General features: G+C 40.1%; 1 protein-coding gene across 1 annotated transcript in view; it reads left to right on the forward strand.

The window, feature by feature from the left end:
• Positions 1-8,203, forward strand: part of LOC117950593 (ephrin type-B receptor 1-like) — an 85,932-nt gene extending 77,729 nt beyond the window's left edge. Inside the window, exons 18-20 of the mRNA XM_034881745.1 lie at positions 1,605-1,801; positions 2,596-2,754; positions 4,761-8,203. Of these exons, the coding sequence (XP_034737636.1) occupies positions 1,605-1,801; positions 2,596-2,754; positions 4,761-4,872 (468 nt within the window). The 3' untranslated portion in view covers positions 4,873-8,203. The remainder of the gene's footprint in view (positions 1-1,604; positions 1,802-2,595; positions 2,755-4,760) is intronic.
• The last annotated feature ends 2,953 nt before the right edge of the window (positions 8,204-11,156 follow it).

The following is an 11,156-nucleotide window of genomic DNA, read 5'->3' on the forward strand; positions in this document are numbered from 1 at the left end:
CCTCGACATCAGAGACTGCAGAAAGCGTCAGATACGGCTGCTTAGAGATGCATATCTGGATATGCTGTGCGACTGCATGCTGTTTCAGGATGAAGTATTCAAATGGAAATTGAATCCCCTAACTGATCTAAGTCTTCTTTTTTACCTGTGGTTTTAATTCAAGCTTAAAGACGCAAGAGTCTTCAGTAAAAAATACACCTTTCAAAATCATAACGGCGCTACCGTATAACAGAGAAGACTGAACTCTTCTCTACTAACACTAAGTCACAAATCAAAACTCAACAGCAAAATATAAAGTGTCCCCTAAACAGCAGCCAGAGAGCTAGACTCAATTTTGGATCTTTTTGCCTCTTTCATCCCTTTGATACCCTGAGTACCATAGACCAGCACCGTGCTGTGTGCAATTTACTGATGTCTGATCACAAAAATAAATGTTTTTCAAAGTATTTTCTTCCCGTATCCTTACTAGAAAAATGTGTGTCTATAAATATACATTTTATATCTTCCGGCAATGGGGTTTACATGAATTTAGCCTATTCAATCTGAGTTTATAGCATTTAATAATTATCTTTTCTCATTACAAACAATAACAGAAGATGGGAAACATTTTTAGATATCTATGGTTGTTTGATTGTTAACATTAGCTCAAAACTCCATTCCGGTGACAGCCTTTGTTGTTTGATTGCTAGCTTGTAGCCAAACGTGAACAAACTTCATTATGTAGGTCCATTTTTACTGTATTGACATTACTGAAGTCTCTTGTTAGCATCTTGTGCTACTTGTGGCAAAGTGATGCATTCACGACTCAAATCTGCACTCGACTTACAATGGGGAGTGACAGTAGGTAAAACTAAAGTAGTTTACTGGTTAGAGTACTAACAAAACAAAACATCACTCACAATAAGGATCAAAGTACAAACTAAAGCGCTCACTTGATGGATAACAAAACTAAACCTGATATCATGGAAACATGGCTGGACCGTTGGACGAGACTGTCACACAGACTGAACAAGACGCACTGGCACAAGACAAAGGGAGACAAGGACTATTAATACAAGTTGTGGAGATACCTGTTGTGGAAAACAGGTGAAACCAATCAGAGTTGATGAATCAATATTTCTTTCTCTGCCTCCTCGTCCAACAATGATGGGTGATGGGGGGTCTTTCAATTGCACCACGTTTCGAATTGCAGTAGTTCCCCAGAGTCTCTGTGCAATCAAATCCTTCAATAATTTCATCAGATCCCTGTAAAATGTAGATATGAATATGGCGATCAAGTCTGGACCCTTTTTAATAATAACTCTGTTTATAGTCCTATTTTGGTCTCCACCAACTCCAAAGAAAACAGCTGGTTTAACTGCTGAATGCTTCTCTATGTTTACCATTTGCCAGTTGCTAACTTTGTCTGCAGTTTGTTGCTGAGTCTGTTTATTAGCTGCCTGCTGTGTTTGAAAAGGGTACTGATGTCAACGGAGAGAGTGAACCCAAACAGTAAAGTTGCAGGCCGTGAAAGCAAAACAATGAGCTGAGAGTCAGCTATTAATCTTGTGTGGGATTTGTCTCTTGCCTCTTTTCCCTCCTCACCCTCTTTCACTGTGTCCCAGGTGATAAATGCCATTGAGCAGGACTTCAGGCTGCCAGCTCCCATGGACTGTCCGGTTGTGCTGCACCAGCTAATGCTGGACTGCTGGCAGAAAGACAGGAACGCACGGCCTAAGTTCCCAGATATTGTCAGCATGTTGGACAAAATGATACGCAACCCTGCATCTCTTAAAGCCGGCACCAACAACATTGCCCCCGGGTGAGTAGCGATACACACTCATTTACATACACAACCACACTCTTCCTGTCTTAAGGCTGATTTCTGGTTCTGCGGGGGCTCCACGCAGAGCTTTCACCATAGCCTATGTAAGTGAGCGGAAGTTTTATACTTTGTGTGCGTTGATCTCTCTCTGTTACATTCAAGCCATTGCCAAATGAGTTGGTGCAACGGGTGGAGGATGGGTTAGGGGCGATGTGCGTTCACGGAAGGCTTGCATTATGTTGACGTGCCAACAATTTTGTTTTTATGGGGGAGACAGAAACTCTGGACATTATCTTTAAGAAAATAGCAGGGTCCAGCATGTGTGTTTCCTTAGGGTGTGTGTGGTAGAGGAAGTGAGAGAGTGACAGGAATTTGCTTCGGAGCGAAGACTCTAGTGAAGCTTAGTGAGAGAAACAATGTGTCTCCCCTGTACTGTGCTTTCTGTCCATGGTCAGAAATCAGTAGCAGGAAAAGTTAACCCTCTCCTTGATTTCTTGTTGTTCATGGACCAAGAGAACCAGGAAATGATTAGGCCTGCCCTAGGGGGAAATGCAACGATACCAAGCCACGGCCAATCGTCGTGCATTGCCGCGACGTGTAGTTACGGTTTTTGAGAGTGGCACATCAAGTTACAGCATAGGGTCCAGGCATCAGGTTGGTATCTCCATGTAACTACGTACCTAGCCGTGGCGTGGATTTAGCGCAGAAGAATAAATTTGCCTTTAATGAAACTAAATATTTTTTCTAATACCTTCATGTCTCTCCTATTGTATCCACTGTCTGGTCTGCAGTCCATCCCATCATCCTTTGTTAGACCGTGGCGCTCCAGACCTAAGCAGGTTGAGCTCTGTGGAAGACTGGCTGGCTGCATTGAAGATGACCCAGTACCGAGACTCCTTCCTGGGCTCGGGCTTCACTTCTTTGCCGCTCATCACACAAATCACAGCCGAGTGAGTCTATCCGTTTAACTGCCTCTCAGATTTTGTGTCTATGTCTCTCCCTGCCTACGTCTCACACTGCTCACCTGCCAAGTCTGTTTCTTGTTAGTTGGACAACTGGCAGGGCAGTTGGTTGGCTGACTGCTAGCCCCTGTATGTCTGTCTGTCTCACTGAACAATCTCCAAAACTTTCTTCCTTTTCATCTTTTCTTCCATTTTTTGTCATGAAATAAAATACTTTGAGTACAATTACATTATTATTAAAGACTATTGTCTTTCCTCCAAGAGAAATGGTTGATGCTGTTGTTTCTGTTAAGCTTTCATGTAGTTATTTCCCATACTTGGCATACCTGTTTTATCTGTATGAGGTCTGTGGTCACTTTTACTATAGTAAATGTGTTGGAAGCCAGATTGTTTATTAGCATTTCACCCCATTGTGAGATATTCTGTGAGTTTTGGCTTAATTTACGTTGTATACACTGTAGGTATGCATTGTGTTGTTTGCTTTTTAAGAATGGGTAGATTGTTGCTGTTCCTGCCTACACAACCCTGTGAAGGAGCCAAATTAGCCTCACTCCAGTCTGAGAGCTACAAAATGTGGCTACTACTCCTGCTACTATCTTTGACAGAGGCACCAACATCACATCTGGAGTGGGTCCCTGTATGCTGCACTGTGGGTCAAACATACAGTGGGGCTCAAAGGTTTGGGCAGCCCTGTTCAAAATTTGAAATAATGTGCATGAAGAAGCCAAGAAAAGATGGAAAAATCTCCATAAGGCATCAAATATGTTACAAAAGTTAGATTTTATTTCCATCACTTACACTTTCAAAATAACAGAAAACTAAAATATGGCATCTGCAAAAGTTTGGGCACCCTGTATAGTTAATACCTTGTACCCCCCCCCCCCCCCCCCCCCCCCCCCCCCCCCTCTTTGTTGCCATGGTATGGATGGTTGGGGCAAGGTCAGATGTGTCTGGGCATTTAAAACCTTAAAGTTGAAGATTGACATCACTTGGTCTTTTCAGTCAGGTCTCAGCTTTCCAAAAGGGGGCGGTGCATGCTATAAACTCCACAAGGTGCCCAAACTTTTGCAGATGCCATTTTTTTGACTTTCTGTTATTTTGAAAGTGTAAATGATGGAAAAAAATATTTTATACAAATGTCTAATCTGTCATTTGATCCCTTTCATCTTTTCTTGGCTTCGTTATACACATTAATAAAAGAATTTACCTGGGGTGCCCAAACTTTTGAGCCCCACTGTAGATGATGAGTTTCCCCACAGGGATAAATTAAGTATACTTCAACATAGTACCAGGGCAGATAGAGCTACGTGCTATTTGCCAGTGAACTGTATTTAAAACCCTTTTCTTAGGCGAGGTACTGCTATTAAGGGATAAAATGGGCGGTAAACCTTCCTGAACACATTTTTCTTAGTTTTGAAACTAAATTACACTTTGCTATACATATTTGTGGTGTGTTGCCTAAGTTAAATTATATTTTAAAATGCAGGCCCATGTTAGATCCTATATAAGCTAAATATTTATGTTTTTTAATTGTGGTATGATACATTGTATTTTACCTCACAGTTTAGTGTGCATGCACAAATATACATTTAAAACACAACATTTCAATTGTTAAAAATAAGACATTTCTCTGCTCCTTTTTAATCCTGAAAAGAAGTTTAAAAAATGTATCTGTAAATTAAAAAAGTTGAAAGGGAATTATGTGAAACATTTACATTTTTATCCATGGAGATGATTAGTTAATCATAGGCTACTACTTTATTATTTCATCAAACTAGTCAAAAACAGCCAGCATGTTCTTGCTGTGCTCTAAATTTTACATCACCTTCGCCTCTTTCATTCCAATTCACGCACCACTCCTGATCTATGTAATAATTCTTTATTGGTGTTAAGAAAAACTACATATAGCACCTTTAAAAGTTTCTGTTAATTTGAATTTTTTGTGATGATGCTGCAACCTCTTATCCATACCTCTCTCTGTGTTTTTTCCCCAGAGATCTTCAGAGGATTGGAGTGTCTTTAGCCGGACACCAGAAGAAAATCCTGACCAGTGTTCAGTCGATGAGGCACAACATTGATGACCAGTCTCCTACTGGATCTGTGTAACGACACAGGGGAGCGACCCAGTATGAAATATCGACACGTGTACAGTCTGAACGAGCAAGCTATCATCTTTACGCTACTGTTTTACCCTCCTATCTTGGAAATCTTAACCACTTTGCAAGAATTTAACAATCACTGTGGCCATTTTTGTATCTTTGTGGCCTCAGCAGTCACCAGGTCCCTCCTTCATTCAGTGGACAGACATCACACCATTAAGCAGATTGATTTAAACTAAATGTTAACCAGTAAACTTAGATCGGGGAGCCTGGACACACTCCAACCACACCTCTAACAACTTGGAAGGCTTACTAATCACACCATCCTGTACAGTTTTTCTCAGTTTCCTCAACCCACCATCCATTTCTCATCCATTCCGCCGGACCCCACTTCTCCATTTCCATCCCCCTCATCCCAACCCCATCCCTCCCCCTCATGCATTTACCCATGACCCCATCCATCCCCCTGCTCGTCCCTATTCATCCCTTCTTATTCAATCCAGTCTCCGGGTACTGTCTGAGACACGTTGTGGGACTCCAGAGTCCCTTCCTTCCCAGCCTTCATACATCTGTCCCAGACAGGCCTAACCAGTCAACCAGTCACCAGCCTCCCCCGCGTTCATCACCTTCTTTGCATTTGTTCATTCATCCTCAAGATCCTCATATTATTAAACCTTTACATGATTGCTACATAATGGTCATGGTGGGGTCCTTGCTAGTGAAATGCCTCTTGGAGAGAATTAAATTTAGATGTAGTGCAAGAGGAAAAACAAGGAAGACATGATTTGTGACTGCAAAAAAATAATGCCTGGACTTTTCTGTCTGAGTCAAACAGGTACAATCACAAACCCCATTCCCTCTTGCCCCGCTGTTTGATTTGAAGACAGCGTGGCCTGGTTTTTTATATAAGGATAAATCACACAAACATGCTACTGTGAAGACAAAACTGACCAAACAGACATTTATATGAAGGGACACAAACTGGACGAATAGCCTGACAAAATGGTCTTTCTGGAGACCCATTGCAGGCTTTTTAAGCTCCAGTATGTTTTGTTGAGACTACTTCAGTGTGTTGGTGAAAATTGCGACCATTTGAATCCAGACAAGAGCCAACAGTTAATGGGACTTTGTGAATCCATCTTCATATTGAAGAGTCTGTACATATTATGATATGGGATGTTAATTTCCTATTTGCTCATTTGCTTTCACTTTTGCCGACAGCATCAAACAATTAATTGTCAGTGGTGTATTTTGTGAGCTCTGTATGATTATCTTCCTCTGCCTGGACCATCACTGGTACACACTTTTAAGTGCTGTGGACTGCACAAAAACACAACAGAAAATAGGTTTCATGCTTCTATTTTTTGTACTTCCCATGCAGCAAAAGGAAAAATACTCCTCAACACAGAGAGCTAGCAAAGCCTGGCCTACTTAAAGTACTTAATTCAAAGGTTACTCATAATGGATGATGTTTTACAATCAGCACATATACCCTCTGAGTAAAGGCAATGACAGAGCAGGTAACGGAAAACAAAATTGGATAAAGAACTATTAAACCATTGCAGTGTAATATGGGTTTTCCTGGCTAGGAATTAATGCAGGCTTTAGATAATAGAAGAAATGGAAAAAACGGCTTAAGAGACTGTAGTTATGGAGTCATTATCAGCTGCTTAGATGCACCTGTTGTGAGTGAACACAGCAGTGACCATACTATCTCAAAAGGCAGAAAAGGTTAACCATCCGAAGTTCTTGTGATTTGGCTGCAAATCCTAAAGCTGACTTCCAGTCAGGAATTAATACACGGCCTGAACAAACCAGACATCTAATGGTGGTTTACCATTTGCACATGAAACAAATGTAATTTCTGTCATAACTGTATGGCTGCAGTCCAGATGGTAATCACTCTACAGTAGGCAGGGGCCTTTGTATCAATTTGTTCATCATTGGCTGTCGGACATGTCATTATTGTTAGTCACATTTCCTCCCGATTGACTGTCAGTTTGCAGATGAAGTGACCCATCCACGTTCATCTGTGGACAGCAACCTTTTCAATGGCGGGCATTACCCAAAACTAATTTACAAGCAACACAGACTGAATTCTTTGACTTGTCAGAGAAAACGATCTAACAAGAAGAGACAGTGAAATAATAAAATTCTGAAGGTGTCAAGAAGGAAATTGCTGGCGTATTTATCATGTTTTGGTGCAGAAATGTGATGTTTGACTCACTCATCTTCACAAAATATGATAGCAAGAATGCCTGATCTCCCTCTGGGGCCTGCTGATGGAGAAGCAATGGAAGATCTCTTTTATGTTAGTGCTAAGCAGATTACCAGCTGTGAAACAACAGCAAGCTCGCTCTGCCTTTAGCCCAAACCTCTGGTCATGCGTGGGCCCCCACATCCCAAGGATTACCAGTCTGCAGCACTGATTGGATGTTCTGATTTCTATTTGTCATTCCCCTTGGAACCATGCTCATAATGACAGAAGTGAGAGTATTTAGTTGTTTGCTTTCAACACGTTTTATGGCTGACATGTCCTACAGGTCGATGTGTTTTTTTTTTGTCTCACACCGCTGCTCTCCACTGCCGGGACGGCCCAATCTCTTTTATTAATGAATTTTGTGACATTGAGAAGTCCGCAACTATTTAAAACCTCTAAACATTTCAGTTTCCACTTTTTTGGGGAGAGAAAACTCAGCTCCGCTGGAATTACATCTGTTGCCTGGCAACGATAGGTTATTGAACGTTTTATCAGGAAGTATAGATCAACTGGGAGCTCGTCAGTGGTTCAGAGGCATAATTCATTGTAAATAGATGCCTGTGGAAAAAACTGTTTCAGCGCTCGGGGGTTTAACAAAGATTGAGACAATGAGTGCTCATATTGAACACCATCTAAACATAAAAAATGTCATGCAGAAGAAATGAAAGGTTCCAGCACAGACAGCCTTCTTAGTGTAACATGTGGCTATTTGTGATGTGTATATCCTTTGCTTTGTGTTTTCTTTTTTTCAATTTAACAAGGTTAGATATGAGCTTTCAAAGGTATTTCACATGTTTCTGTGTCAGTGTTTGAGAAAGACGTACACGATTCACAGCACGTCTTGTAATTTATACTTTGAAATGTCTTGGTTTGAGGGCAGATATACAACCCAGAGAGAATATCCCAGGGACAAAACAGATGTGAGTTTTGTCCAAAGTGCTGCATAAAATGGGAACGTTTATCGGTACATGGTGCATTATTTAAAAAGATACAGGATAAAGTGCTTTAAGAGTTCATCTAGAAAACTGTTTGATGTTAGTTTTCTGAAGTGCTTATTAAAAGTTAAATCCACCCTAAATCCAGCTCCTAAAGAGAGTAATATCTAACTAAATCCTTTGAGAGGTTGCTATGTGTGTATGTGAACAAGACTTTTATACTAGAAAACAGAGAGATACACTTTCTGATTGCATCAGTGCTAAATGTCAAGGCTAAATTACATTTGTAATCCATTTTTATTAAATGTAAAGGAGTTTTGACATCATGTTTTTTTTAAGAAGGGTCTTATTTTGAAAAACAAAATCACCAAGCTTCCAATGAAAGATCATGCTTAGAAGTTTTGACATTCTTTATTACCTTACTATTTTACACAAACATTTTGCTCTATGTCATTTTGGACTTTTGCTATGTCCTAATTCCATACTAAAGTGCATATTAAATCTAAGCAGGATTTGAGTACAGATGAAGTAGAGTGTTCACACTGGAAAAGTATACTCACAAAAAATTAGAATGCAAATTAAAAAAAGACCTTGATTACAGAGCTGTTAATGGACACTTGACATTTAGAAAGTTGCCGTTTTAGTGACATGTATCTGTGCATGTATTCAGTGTTCTTTAACAAAACCGATTGTTTGTAGCCGTGATGTCTAACAAGCATGATGAATGTATTTCTTTTCTTTATAAAACTCAGTAGATTAGCTTTAACATTGTAAATCTGCAGTCTTATACATCCGGGTTCTCTTTTTCTTTTCTTCTTCTTTGCCTTTTGCTGGCACATTGCAGCCTTGTATTGGCACTTTGTTACCCAGAGATTATAGTGCGGTTAGCATGTGGGCTTGCCTGTGCAAAGAATCGGAACCACCCAATCATAAAAACATAAATACACAGTACCACTAATGGTCTAATACTCCAGATGAGATATTAAGACACATTCAGTTGCCCTTTACATTTGCACTTTTGGCCAGATCACAATCGAGGAATTCCAAGTAACAGCAACAACATCCCCTCGATACAAGCCTTCCATGATGTCTATGTACCTTGTCTGTTCGTTGTATCTATTTAACCAAAACTGTCAAGTCCAATAAATGTATTATTATCATTAATATTATTATCTGAGTGGCAGTTGCTGGTTGTATTTAGAACTCCGGGACGCTGACCACCAGCCCTTAGCTGACTGCGAGCTGGCTACAAGCACAGCCAGATTACAGTCTTTTTAGGCGCCATGGTAGTTGAGTTAAGCCAGAAAAAGTGAGTGTGATGCAGCAATGACAGTTAGGTTTAGGCACGACTAGTTAATTTTAGAAAAAAAGATTGTGGTTTGGATTAAAACACTCACAATGAACGAACAAGCGTTTCCTGGGTGAAAGGATTTAATTTTCGCCGTGAACTCCACTCCCCATTTTATGCGGTGTCAACCACATATTTTTGTGTATATATTTTATGAATATTTGTTTCACTCTGAGATTATTATCCATTGAATATTGAAGTTCATTATTCAGTGTTTTTGCATGGCTGGCAGAGTGGCTATGTCCATGTTATTGAAAGGGGGAATTTATCATTGCATGTTTTAACCAGAGTGAGATTTGTGCTTTCTTCACAAATCGCACCCTGGTTAAAACAATAACAGTTTAGCTCTCGTTAGCTAACAACATGCAACAATGAATAATATTAATGACCTACAAGTTTTTTTTTTTTTTTATCTCCTTCACCTAACTCAATGCTGTCTCCAGCAGATTTGCACATAGCTTTCTTGAGAGCGGATCTATTAGAAAAATGAAAAGGACTTCTACTTGCACAATAGCCCGTAATAGCTCCTCCTACTTCACATCGCACTTATGAATTTACCCTGAAGGAAAGATCACCCCATGAATATCCTTCTAAGGTTTCTTTATTTGTATTCCGTATTGTTTATTAGGATATAATTTTGTTGATGAATGTTGCATGATGCTTTAGTGTTGCGTGGAAACTTTGCTGCTCTGAAAAAGGTTGGCATATACATGTATATGAGCATAGTCTCTCTCCTGAAAACATTGTGTAGCTGCAATGCATACTGGTCTGCTGGGATTACTTTCACTGGGGAGGACCATAATGAATTTCTCAGTGTTGAATGGCTGTACAAATGGCAGTTGCTGACAAAAGCACTGACACCAAAAACTGACATTTACTGGAGATGTTTTAGATAGAGAACTCCATTCAGACTCCATTGTAACCATAATGGAAAATATATCAACATGCTGTCACCTTATGTTTGGCCAATTAGCCACTGAGAGAAGAAATATCGACTAATATGGCCCAGAAATGCAAGGTGTCACCAGAAGGACCTTTAAGTGCTTTAGGGTGGATTTATCTTTTAATTGCAGATATTTTTCTGGAGGCTGCTGGACCTACTTGGCTGGTTCTCTCCTCTACTGTTGCACTGGTGTAATAGAAACTGTAGGTGCAGCTGGAGATGAGAGGAAAAAAACTGAAAGGGAATAATAGAATGGGTAAGATGAGAAGGGAAGGATAAGAGAGAAAGAGAGAAAAAAGGCGAAAGGCAAAGTTTGACACTTGTGTTTGAATTAAAATGAGGCTGGGTGTGGAGAGATTACTTTTTCTCTTTTTGTCTCTCTCTCTCTCTCCCTCCGCTCTGCCCGGTTGTCCTCTTTCTTCTCCTAATGCCCACAACTTCTCTGTACAACTCACTTTGCTTCCAGTCTGCATCTCGACTGACAAACGGTTTAAAGGCAAGCGAGTTCAGCACTCGTTTTTTTTTCTTTTTCTTAGATGCATACAATCATTGTAACTTCGGCAAGTGTTACTTGTACACATACACAAAACATGCAGTATGATGTTCTCCGTTTTTAGGACAGCATTCATCCCAAAACGGTGAAATTTAAGGTCTTCTCTACCCCAAAAATGAAGGATTCATTATCTAATTTTAAGCATTGATGCATGTCTCCAATCATTCACAGTCTTTAATCAAACTATCCTAAAACTAAAACAATTCTGTCTGTGAACACTCTCTGGACATTCAGTAAAGTTATTCCTGCTTT

This window comes from Etheostoma cragini, chromosome 9 (genome assembly GCF_013103735.1).
Source record: "Etheostoma cragini isolate CJK2018 chromosome 9, CSU_Ecrag_1.0, whole genome shotgun sequence".
In the NCBI taxonomy this organism is placed as follows: Eukaryota; Metazoa; Chordata; class Actinopteri; order Perciformes; family Percidae; genus Etheostoma; species Etheostoma cragini.